We start from the raw sequence: 12,191 nt of genomic DNA on the forward strand, positions 1-12,191 counted from the left end.
TTCATGAATTTCCTTAAGATAGAAAAAATAAAGTTAGTTTTATTTTTATTTATTTTTTTATTTTGTATGTAAAGACAGATATGTCAACAACAGAGAACACAACAACTGCTATCGTTCATGAAGCCATAAATGAAGAATACGAGTACATACAGTTTAACAAACAACTCCGTCTCATTCGTTCGGTCAAAGACGATATGTACCAAATGCAAAGTATTTTGACAGCATGTTTTGCTCCAGATACTAAGAAACCACAAGACTGGTTTAGGAACCAAAGCACACAAGAACTTTTGAGCGAAGCACAGCGAGACATACTTTTTTCTGAAAACAGTGAAGAACAGCGAGTAAGTAAAAAACTGCAGTCGCCAAAACTCTATGAAAATCGTGAAAAATTGCCAAACGGTTTGAGAGGATATTATGTACATAGACTTCTTGTAAATGCTGTTGCAATGTGGGCTTCGCCTCGTTATGCTTGGTATATTTACAGACTTCTTGACGAAATTCATAGACAAGAACGTGAAGAGATGGAAAACAAGCTTGAAGCAAAAGACAAAAGCATTCAGAAAAGAATACCACGTTCGGTACCAAAAGGAAAGGAAAAGAACTATAAGTATATGATTTATACTGAAGAGATGGAAAATGAAGAAGATAAAGATATGGTTATGTTGCATTTAGTCAGAAGAAACAACAAAAGCTTTTACGACCTTGCTAAGATTTACAAATCTGACAGAAATTGGTTCTATCGTGAAAACTTACCGATTTCAATGACACCGAATGAAGATGTGAAACAAATAGTTCAAGATACGTTACCTCAAACACACTATGATATGAAAGGTTGTACAATACTTACATTCAAAGAAGACTTACCGCTACTGAAAGAAAAAATAACAGAGTATTTTGACAACTTCAAACAAGCAGAGTAAATGAACTCTTTATTTTTATTGACTTTTTACAATTTGAACTTTGTTTGCGTAGATATGAATTCTGAAAGAAGTATGAGGGTCTTGTATGACTTTGTACTTCTCCCATAGTTCATGTCTGTCAAACTTACCTGCCATGGACTCTTTCATAAGTTCCATGAAATCGTCTTCGGACAATCCGGGGAAAAGTATTATGTCAGTAAGTATTCTTTTAACATCCTTACTTAAACTCTTTGCTGTCTGTACACATATTACGACTGAAATGTTAAAGTGTCTGAGCTTCTTAAGAATTCGACACATGTCTTGTTCTCTGTTCTTTAACAAAGGATGAGAAGCAAAGTCATCTAAGATAAGAAGACATCTATGAGGGTATGTCTTCCAATCGTAAGATTGCAATTTCTTCGAAATGTATTCTATCTCTTTCTGTTTGTTTCTGAAGTGGTGTTTGTCTAATATTCTCTGCATTTCCTCATTAGGTTCTTTAAACTTAGAATTTATATACTCATTTATAGCATTATACTTCAAAACTCTTCTTTGGTACTTCTTTATCCAATCTAACAACTCAGTATCCTTTATACATACTAACTTAGACTTCTTTATAATATCTTTGAACGAATTGACGGTTTGGTCAAATTGACCAGAAGTACTACAAATTACTACTAACTCATAGAATGGGTTCTTCTCATCTAGTTCTTGTTGTTGTGCAGCCATTTTAAGATAAGTGAAAGTCTTACCCGACCCAGGTGGTGCAATTAGACCTGTTATACCATTCTGAGCAAATAAGAACTTGTCATGTATAGGCTTTATCTGAGCATTTTCTAACTTTCTCTTGTTCTTATTTAAAACATTCTCAAATTTCTTGTCAATGTCAGCAAACTTTTTTTCTAACATATTTTTAGAAAAATTAAAATTTTTATCTTTTAGAAAATGTCTAGCGATTTCGCTATCTATATTCGAGACAAGCTTTTCGACAGCAAAACATCTGTCGACCATAAAATCTTACATAGTGTAAACAAGAAAGGTGAATTTGTTCTAAAGTTCTGTTTCTGGGAATATGACAAGAACCATAAAACATTACAAAGAGCAGTCTTAAAATTTGTCAATGACAGACTTGTTGACAGAGATGACGCTGATTGGAAAGATGAAGTCCAACAAAAGTTCTTAGAATGCAAAGAAGATACATGCGCCGTTCTTGAAGATGAAATAGAAAACAGAATAGATGAGCTATTAAAGGACAAAGAACTTTTACATAAATATGGTTGCGCCAAATTTGACATAACTCCACCAGAAAAGAAGAAGAAAGAAAAGAAAGAAAAGAAAGTAGAAGAAGAGAAGAAAGAACCTGAACCAGTTCCAGAGAAAAAGAAATTTGACATGTAAAAATAAAATTTTATTTTTAGAACATTTCTGGGTCAATGTCAATGTTCTCTTCCTCTTTAGGGGCAAACACTGGCTTAGACTCTAAAATCTTTTTATCCAATTTACCTTGAACTTCAACTATCTTAGACTCATAATATTCATAGTCGTCTGCTTTCTTTGGTTCATAAGGTATAACAAGTTTGTATGCTTTGCCTTCTTTAAGGTTTGAGAACCTTCTGTCAAAACTTTCTTTGACTGTTAACAAACCTTCTATGTCTAAGTCTTCAAATTTCGCACCATTTTTAGTCACAATAGCAAACTTAACTGGTTCGATGTTCCAAACTTTGCTGAATGAAGACTTTTCAAAATGGTAGAAGTAAACATTCAAATATGTGAATGGGTCTAGTTCTTCTTTAAGTCCTGACATGTACTTGTTTACTGAGATGAATTTTGTCATCTTTTCTATCGGATAAAAAAATATTTTTTTTTAAAATTTACTCAGAAAAATTTTCTTTGTAATACACCATTCTGAACATCTAAAAGACTTTTGACATTTGCCAAGAATGTTCGTTTAGACGCTGTCATATAACCATATTCTTGACAATATTGTTTATACGAATCGTACAATGACCTTTCATCTAATGACACAAAGTCAGTTTCATCTATGAACAGTTCATATACACTCTTGTTTGCTTCTAACAATGTTTGTCTCTCTTCGGTATGTGGAATTTGTCTTGGATTGAACTTAGAAATATCTAATGTCATAAAATATGAGAACAAGTGGTTGTAAAAGTCAGATGTCAAAGTTTCTGCTAAGTCGTCAAAATATTCTGTATCTTGCATATGAGAATCTGACGTTCTGACAACTACATATCTTCTGTCAGAACTTTCTAACTTCATCGGAACAGCATTGTTTGAAACCATAATGAAGTTTGCAACATTTTCACAAACTCTTTGGTCTTTATATTTTCTTTCAACAACTCCAACTTTATCTGTTATAAGACTCTTCAAAGCATCTGAGTTCAAAACTTTTGTTGTATCTATACTTTGAAGTTCATTGCAAACTATAAGTTTCATATTCTCAATTGAAGAGTTAAACTTGCCACAGATGTTTTCTAAGTTTGTCATATTCGGATTCGAATAACCTTCTAACAGTTTTGCACAAAATATCTGTAAAGAAAGTATTCTTACCAGTTCCTTGTTTTCCAATTATAATGAGAGCAGTTTCATTTTTAGCACTTGGATGTTGTAAGATGTTTGCAAACCAACATAAGATATACTCATAAACCTTTTCGTTTCCATTGCATATAATTTCTTTGACATGGTCTAACCAAGCTTCTATAATATTTTCTTTCCATTCTACTTGTTCATATTTATATCCAGTGAAGATAGAATAGAAGTTTGGAGAAGGTGTATAGAACTTTATACCTCGAACTGAAAAATCTTCTAACTTTGACAATAAGATATCCCAAGCATCTAACATCTTCATGCCAACTTGTACGACTTTTATTTTCTTAAGTTTCTGTCTACATTCTTGTTCAGACACTATTGTTGCTCTTGGTTTGTTAAAGACAACATCCCATTCTTTCATGACATAACATTCTGGGGCAGAGTCAACATAAATGACCAAACGTTTCAAATTCTCGACTGCTTTGTTATAGTCTCTAAATGGACACATATTTCTGAATGCTTGGAAGTCATAAAAATCTGAAACATCTATTCTGTACATTTTTATAAAAATAAAAAAAATATTATTTTTTTATTCTTGACTTTGTTGTTCCATTTGTTGCATTTGTTGTTCTTGAGCTATTTGTTGTTGAAGTTGTTCTTGTAATACAATACTTTCACCAGTTGCATCTTCCAATTCGAAACTTTCTGCCGTCATTGACAAATACATAGGACATAAAAGTTTTACAGGAACAAAGTTTGCGTCAACTAATGTCAACGTTATACTTGCCAAAGTGTTTGAGTTCACTAAGGTTGAAAATTCTGCATTCGAATGAACAATAGGCAAACCAGCAGAGAAAGTATTGTTTATACGCATAAGTATCTTTTGGTCATAATAGTTTCTGTCGACATTCGAATAACACTTTGAACCTAAGTTTGAAACAATATATAAGATTGGTGTGCTTAATGTCAATGGAATAGACATTCCTTGTATGACACCTTTTCCTGTTATAGGAAACTGTTGGTAGTAAAAACCAGAAATAAGTTTTGTATTATAGCTCATATCGTTTATAGTAAACTCAGTCGGACATCCAAACATAATGAAACCTGCTCTAGTTGCAGCACATGTTACACCCGTACTTAAAGTATTAAATAAGTCAACAAAACCTGTTGGTGGTATATCTGAGTAAGTATCTTCAAAGGAGTATTTTTTTACCATTCACAACAATAAAGTCTTCTGGTGTCAAAAGAGCAAAACAGGCTTTAGTCGTCATTGTGTTTAAGGTTAGTTTACAATATCGTCCTTGAGGACTTTGTAAGTTTGTTGTTATAGAATTATATGACTCAGGGTTTTTAGTCGTAATAGTATAAACCATTATGTCTTCTGCCATTTACTTAGCAAATAAATTTTAATGAAATGTTGTGGTCGTCAAATATTTTTATAACGTCTGGGAAACTATATTTTAAGTTCAACGTTTCACCTCCTTTCATAACGTATATCTTGTCAATGACATTATATGAAACACCACAGCAACTAATGTCGGGTTCTATTTCTTTGATGTTTATATCGTCTGCCTCTGTCAAAAGTTTCAATAGTTTTTTCAAAACTTCATGAGGTGCAATGACATATGAGTTCACTTTTACAGGGTTGTGTTCGACCAAGTTTAACATTATACTTAAAGCTTGACAAATCTTCTCCTGAGTTTGAAGTTTGTCTTTCAGTTGTTGGTAGTCGTTTCGAATATCTGCAACAGAACTTAAGTCTCTGTTAACTTCAGGATATGTTGGTTGTTCTTTTACAGGAACAATTGTTATACCATCTTCGTCTTCGTATGGTTTCCCCACTTCAACATCTCTGTCTTTGACATTGACAATAACACTTTGACTGTTTGTTTGAGTTGGTGAATTTAACTTCACATCTGCCACCGCCATTAAACCTTTTGAAACACTTACGCTTCTATTTTTCGGAAATGACATTTTACTTAGAATAAAAAGATGGACGTATTCGGATATCTCTTTGAATTGAAGCAAAACAAAGTTTATACTCACAAACAATACAAATACATTGACAGAATAGTTCTTTACACAAACAATGGAAAATGTTATAGAATAGCAATATTTGCTGAACCAAAATATTTTCATAAAGCAAAGAAAGTTGGTATAACTGAAATGGTGAAAGTTCTTGAAGCAGACAAAAATATAACTTCAAAATTGACCGATATTACTAAAGGAAAGTTTATAATACAATATTATGTCAAAACTGGCGTACTGTCAATATTTGACGGAGAGAAGTCAGTTCAAGAACAACTTACTGACCTGCTGCCAAAATCTGCTCGATGGAAGCTGTCGTTATGCCAATCTGAGGAGCCCCAGCAGGTTTCATCGAACGAATCTTCAAAAGAGCATCTTCCGTGAAAAGTGCTATTGGTTTTGTAAACTTCTTTGCTTTCAATTCATCTGGACCGTCTCTGTCACCAGTATATTGTATTTGTACAGTACCAACAGTTGAAATACCACCCATAAAGTCTTCTGAGTCAGCAAATTGAATGCCAAGCCAAAAGTTTGAACGGTCTCCATTTGTATATTGAGTTTTTTGACCTCCTGTATGAGTCCATACTTTCACATATGGCATAATAGAACTTTGCATTTCAGGGTTAATGGTTGTTGTGAAGTTGTTGTTAAAGTTCATAGCATCTAATGTCAAGTTGTATGACCTCATATCCTCAACTGTAGAATATTCTTCTCTTGGATAATATTTGCCATCTATGTTTATATGATATTTAATACCAGGGTTGTAGAAACAAGAATAGTCATTTATAGTTCGTCTGAACAGTACAAACATAGTATCTGCATGTTTCATTGCAGTTGTTAAAGCAATATCTGTTCTTGCACCTGGGTCAGCACTTTGGTTTCCAACTTCACCTGCAAAGTCTTTGACAGATATTTGGTGTATAGGGAACATAAGTGGAACTGCAATATATTTGGCAGCTAAAGCATTTGAAATATCTGGGTCCAACATATAGACTGCAAGTCTGCTTTCTATTCTCTTGCATTCAAATTTTTCGCATGTGAACTTAACTGGGTCCCAAGCATCTCAGCAGCATTGAAATAATAGTTTACTTCAGTGTTGAGGTTTGAGAAACCAAAGTCTAAGTCAACTTTGTCTTTGCAAAATTCGGCGAATGACGTTTTATTTGTTCCCTTTACGTCTGTAAGAGTGAATGGGTCTTGTGTTGGTGCAATGACTAAGTTATTTTTGCTTGGAGTAAGTTCGATAGAAATTTTTCCTGCCCAGTTTGGCAAGTATCTTAAAAACCTGAAGATGAGGAAAGATGACAAAGGAACTCTAAGTTTCAGTTTTAATTTAGTGGCAGCAGTTCCATCTGAACCAGAAAGGTTAACATAAACTCTGGAACGTTAGGGTCAAGTCTTCTTATTTTCTCAATAGTTGCATACTGGTCTGTTTGTTCTCTAGCTTGTGGTTGTACTGAGTTTCTCAAGCGAACCATTCATAGTTTGCCCATGTTACTGTTTGAACTAAGTCAGAGTTAGAATATATCTTATATCCCATGAAAACTTCTGGAGCATATTGGTATCCGACATAGAAAATTCCATTGCAACCTTTCTTGTCAGACAACTTGGCAGAAGGTTTTATTTCAATGTCTTGTTCCACGTATAAGAATGAGTTGTCAATAGAAATAATATGAAACCTGTCGCAAGCAATATCTACTGTTGTTGAAGAACCTTCTCCAAACTCACCTACGTTTCCATAAGAAACAGCAGTTGTATATTCGTAAGTTCCAGGAACTATTTCTGACCTTCTAATGGCATTGTCGCATTCGTTATACCATTCGGAAACATTTCCGTTCATGGCATCCAAAACTGTTGGCGTTATATTCTGAGCGGCGTACATTTCATATGGGTAAAAATATAGAATAGTTGGATTTATGTGTCATAATTGTTTCGGACCAAGCTATACTTTCTTCCTGACTGAGTTTTTAACTCTTCTTTTTCCTTCATTGCCACTACTTTCACTAGATGAAGTTACTTCTTCACTACTTTCACTTTGTTCTACTCTTCTTCTTTGGTGTCGCTTTTGGTAACTTGCCCTCTGCTTCAAGTTGTAGCATCTTTGCCTCATGTTCACCTAGTATGTTGTAAATTTCCCATGTCCTTTTTGCCTTTGGGCTCTGGTCGCCCATCTCAGGTAACCTATATCCTAGAAAGATTTTGTCATAGTTTGTATTTGAGTCTTCGCGTATTGTTTGCATGACTCTTTCCTGAGTTTCCGGTTCAAGCTCTTCAAACAGAGCTTGTCCATATGGAATAAGCTCGTTTCCAAATATATGTTTTTGTAGCCATTCTGGTTTTCTTTCCATGTTACCAATAATATCTTTTGTGAATGGGAAAGCTTTTACCCAATGTTTCAGTCTTGCGTCATTTATTTCTGTAGTTGGTTTTATTTTGTCATGGAACATGTTTTTCAATACTAACATTTCATTTGGTACTGTCCATTTGAGTTTTCTTAAATATTCATCCCTTCTCGGTTCATTGTCTGCAAAGTAAGTTTTTATGACATTTTGCAAACTTTCGTTTGCAAGGTCATGTACAATAGGTTCTTTCCTTCTCTCTCCCTAACTTTCTTTCTAAACTCTTCACCAAATATACCATCTCTATGGTTTGTGTAGTTCTTTGAGATAAATGTTCTAGAACGTCAGGTGTTATATTTCCATCAGCCATGTTCATTTCATACTGGTCCAAAATATCTGCATCTTTCATATCTTTCAATGGCATTAAAGCCGCGCTGAAAATACCAGCTATATCTGGTTCACCATTCACTTCCATTGCGTCTACAACTTCTTGGAATTGTGGTTGTAAGTTTATGAACCACCTATCCGGATTAGCTTTATGACCCCATCTCATTGTAGTTCCATAGTCTGCAGAAACAAAAGTAGGTTTGTTTCCATATTGGTTAGGTTCTGAATGAACTTTAAACAATGTTTCATTTCTATATGTTTTGTTGAAATTTAACATTTTATTTTCACCGAGTTCAGCCAAAGATTGAACGTTATATGGTCGTAAGTAAAAAGGATTATTGTATTTGCGTACATTTTCTTTCAGTACTTCCATTCTATGCTGAATATTTTCATCTGATGTTGGAGTCTTTTGTATGTCGGCGAACATTTTTCGATATTCTTCTACTATGTCAGCCGAATTTTTCTTAGACTCTTGGAAAGATTCCATATTCACCTCATACTCTTGTTGAGGGTCAAGATTTTTCGGCTGTTCCAAATCTTCATCTAGTTCTGTGAAGTTAGTTTCCAAAGGAGGGACTTGTTCGTTTCCTTCAGGCTCTTCTAGCTGTTGTTTGCTGAACTATTTCTTCCATGTCTGGTTGTATCTGAACTTCTTCCTGTTGAGTTTCTTGTACCTCATCTGCTGGCATTTCATATATTCCGAGACCGTTTTTAACAAGTTCCCTATCTAAGTCATCCGGACTCATAAACCTTTCTTCTTTCGTTCCGTCTCTATTTTTTACGCGTTTCATGAAGAGAGTTGAATTATCATTTAGCTCTGACACCAAATATCTCGGAGTAAATTCATTCATGTCATTTGGATGATATGCTATTAAATCATATCCTTAGCGAGCTTGTATTTTCCAGGTTTAAGATTATATCCCATTTGGTGCTGAACCATAAAGCTAAATAGGTTCGGGTCAGTATTTCCTTCCTTGAACTTTCTAATAGCTTCTTTATATCTGTCACTAAAGTCAAGAGTATCTGGGTAACCATAATCTTCCTTAAGCATTTTTAAGAATTCTTGGTTTCCTTGTTCTCTACTTCTTTTATGTCCTTGCTCTGTTTGTGGTTGTTGTTGTGCAGGGTTTTGAACTGTTGGTTGTTGTGCTGGTTGTGGTTGTTGTTGTGCAGTGTTTTGAACTGTTGGTTGTTGTTGTGCTGGTTTTGGTTGCTGTGCAGGGTTTTGAACTGTTGGTTGCTGTGCAGGGTTTTGAACTGTTGGTTTTGGTTGTTGTTGTTGTGCTGGATTTTGAACTGTTGGTTGTTGTGTTGGTTTTGGTGCATGCCTGTGTCTGTGTCCATGTGACGATGTAAATGTTTTAGGTAGTCCTGGTGCAGGTGCTTCTCTTGGAGGGTTTGGTGGTATATAAGTTCCACCAGCTGGCACATATGTTCCATCTGCAGCATAATGTCCTACCTGACTTTTCGTTTTTAAGAAAGCATTTACTAGGTCTGTTTTGGTCTGTTGTAACTCTTTTTCTTGACTTTCCACAACAGTTGCTCTAACGGCGTCATAGGCACTTTGAACTGCCTGTCTCGTTGCTGCATCTGTTATTTTCGTCATATTTTGTGCTACTTCTTTTAACTCTTTGTCGAAACCTTCAGACTTCAGTTTCTTTCCAGATGAGAAGTCGTTCACTAGTTTCACCTTACTATGAAGAGCTTCGAAGGCGTTCTTAAAGTCAGCATTCATTAAAGCTTCATTTGAACTGTCTTCATCCGCTTGTATTTTTGTCCTTATTGACCCTATAAGTTGGGCTGCTTTAGCGTTGGCTTGGGCATCTAACCAGTCATTATTAGCTTTTATATATTCTGCGCTTTTCATTGCCTTTTGCATGGCTGCGTCGTTATTTTTACTTTCTTGTGCTAAGTTTTCATACTGTACGGTTTGGTTTTGCAACTGTAAAAGTTTTTCTGCCTTTACATTTGCTTCAACTTCTTTTTTATACTCATCGCTATCCATATATGTCTTCAGGGCTTTTTGTTTTATTTCTTCATCTTTCAGTACTTTATATTGAGTAGTATGGTTTTTCAAATTTATAACATCTTGTTCCATTTTTGCTACTTCTGCTGCTTTTTCTGACACTTTTTTCGCATATTCCTCTGTACTTAGTTCTTTCAGTTGTTCTTCTTTCTTCTTTTTCTCTACGTTTAACTCATTGAGTTTCTTTGTGTGTCTGTCATATTCTAGTTTCTTTTCGTTTTCACTTATTTGTTTCTGTATGTCTATGTTTGACTTTTTGACATCTGTTATTTGATTTTTGAGTGAACTCAAATTCATTTGACTTTGAGGGTTATAAGCTGTTCCGTCTGCAGCTCCACCATAGCCTGCCATTTTCGCTAAAAGTGCCGCTCTTAAACCTCCACTCTGTGCACCAATAACTCGGTTTAAAAGCATAGGGTTGCTTGACATTTGTTGCAACATAGTGGGGTCATTCATAATTTGTTGTTGCAACTGTTGTTGTGGTGTCAGTTTTACTATTGGATGTTTCAATGCTCTCTTCCTCTTACGTATATTCTTACGTAGCTTACGTGGCATTTTAAGTGGAGTTAAAAAGCGGTTTTTGTAGTTTAAAACATGCGGCTGTCACTTTTTTGTTTGCATATCTCTTATATAGTGAAAAACGGTTTTGTCACTTTTAAAAAACGGAGTTGTCTGTCACTTTTTAAAAACGGTTTTGGTTTTTATCACCGGCTGGTCGGCTGGGGTTCGGTCCTCCTCTTGGGTCTTGGGCAAAATTCTTAGGGCTAGAAGGGGCGCAGCCCCTGGAAGCCCCTCATACCTGACCTAATAATGATTATCTTATACATTAATGTTAAATCTATATTTTTATCATTAATGTCAACAAAAAAGTTCCGAAAATATGAAATTAGTCAACAATACTATATAAATATGTTTTTATTCTTATGTCCATGAATATAGTACACTTTATATCATTGGATAGGAATCAATCAGGAAAATAATCGATTTTAATTCAAACTATATTTTTATAAAATATTAATTAGAATAATATGGATTACTTAATTACAGAAAATTTTCGTTTACAAATTTTTCTGAGGCCGAACCTAAGATTTTGAGAGTACTATATTTTACACCTTATGGAATATATATATGATTTTGGAGTCTCTTTTGATAAGGAAATGGAATTTTGGGGTAAAATAATTCTAAATCTATGATTCAAAAATTTTTTTATTAAATACGTTTATTCAAAAATGACATTTTTAAATTTACATTTTGGGTTTACAATTTTGGAGAAGCTTTTTTTGGATTTTGGAGATCCCATCGTTATTTCTCCATACGGAATCCCTATAAATATATAAAATTCATTGAGGTCAAAATATTGCAACAATCTGAAAATTTTGGTATTTTTTGACACTTTACAAAAAACATTTTATTATTAAAGGATTTCATTTAAATATCAATAGGAGTATCATTTAGAACATGCTTTTGTTAGAAATATTTCGATCTATTTCACATAAGGATTGGGACGAATTCTATGAACAATCAATTGAATACATACAGTACAGAAATCAAAACAAAAATCTCAAGATTTCTCCTGACAAAAGCTATTACATCTCAAACTGTTACTTTATTTATCTTATTACTGAAGGAGCAATTCTAATCAAAGAAGAATATAGCAAAGGTCTTAAGTTTCTCATTGACACAAGCTCATTTTACAAATGCGGATATAACGGCCCAGAAACGGCTAATGGCGGTTATCATGCATTATGCGTACAATCTGAAAATGGTGAATGTGTTCAAGACCGAATTTGCAGTTTTGGCTCTATAGCAATATCTCAAGGTGTTTATTGTTATGTTTCACATTCACTCGAATCTACAAAGAAGAATTATGTCATTAATTCAGCTATTTCTTCAAGTTGTTCTAATACATCTGGTGCATTTGGTAATATTCATTTGTTTTGTGGTGAAACAACTATGAAATCAATT

The 12,191-nt window shown here is 34.2% G+C and overlaps 6 protein-coding genes and 3 pseudogenes across 9 annotated transcripts, besides 1 other annotated feature; 2 read left to right on the top strand and 7 right to left on the bottom strand.

Annotated features, from left to right (window-relative positions):
- Positions 1-8,423: part of a mobile genetic element that runs on past the window's edge.
- Positions 426-920, top strand: TVAGG3_0825950 (KilA, N-terminal/APSES-type HTH, DNA-binding family; the record flags this gene model as incomplete). The annotated part of the gene is made up of 1 exon (XM_051248294.1): positions 426-920. A coding segment is annotated over one exon (495 nt), but the record flags the coding sequence as incomplete, so codon positions are not given.
- TVAGG3_0825960 (P-loop containing nucleoside triphosphate hydrolases family) lies at positions 1,446-1,808 on the bottom strand (the record flags this gene model as incomplete). Its single annotated transcript, XM_051248295.1, has 1 exon — positions 1,446-1,808. A coding segment is annotated over one exon (363 nt), but the record flags the coding sequence as incomplete, so codon positions are not given.
- On the top strand, positions 1,845-2,297 carry TVAGG3_0825970 (uncharacterized protein; the record flags this gene model as incomplete). Its single annotated transcript, XM_051248296.1, has 1 exon — positions 1,845-2,297. The coding sequence occupies one exon, from the start codon at positions 1,845-1,847 to the stop codon at positions 2,295-2,297; it is 453 nt and encodes a 150-aa protein (XP_051083771.1).
- Positions 2,314-2,733, bottom strand: TVAGG3_0825980 (protein of unknown function, DUF4108 family; the record flags this gene model as incomplete). Its single annotated transcript, XM_051248297.1, has 1 exon — positions 2,314-2,733. One exon carries the CDS (start codon positions 2,731-2,733, stop codon positions 2,314-2,316), a length of 420 nt encoding a protein of 139 aa, XP_051083772.1.
- TVAGG3_0825990 lies at positions 2,771-4,005 on the bottom strand (annotated as a pseudogene). The gene has a single exon. A coding segment is annotated over exon 1 (1,235 nt).
- Positions 4,036-4,662, bottom strand: TVAGG3_0826000 (uncharacterized protein; the record flags this gene model as incomplete). Its single annotated transcript, XM_051248298.1, has 1 exon — positions 4,036-4,662. One exon carries the CDS (start codon positions 4,660-4,662, stop codon positions 4,036-4,038), a length of 627 nt encoding a protein of 208 aa, XP_051083773.1.
- TVAGG3_0826010 (protein of unknown function, DUF4106 family) lies at positions 4,839-5,375 on the bottom strand (the record flags this gene model as incomplete). The annotated part of the gene is made up of 1 exon (XM_051248299.1): positions 4,839-5,375. One exon carries the CDS (start codon positions 5,373-5,375, stop codon positions 4,839-4,841), a length of 537 nt encoding a protein of 178 aa, XP_051083774.1.
- On the bottom strand, positions 5,752-7,356 carry TVAGG3_0826020 (annotated as a pseudogene). Its single transcript has one exon. A coding segment is annotated over exon 1 (1,605 nt).
- A 389-nt stretch (positions 8,424-8,812) lies between the features above and the next one.
- On the bottom strand, positions 8,813-10,781 carry TVAGG3_0826030 (annotated as a pseudogene). Its single transcript has one exon. A coding segment is annotated over exon 1 (1,969 nt).
- Positions 10,782-12,191: the final 1,410 nt, after the last annotated feature.

Source organism: Trichomonas vaginalis, chromosome VI (assembly GCF_026262505.1).
Source record: "Trichomonas vaginalis G3 chromosome VI, whole genome shotgun sequence".
Lineage (NCBI taxonomy): Eukaryota > Parabasalia > Trichomonadida > Trichomonadidae > Trichomonas > Trichomonas vaginalis.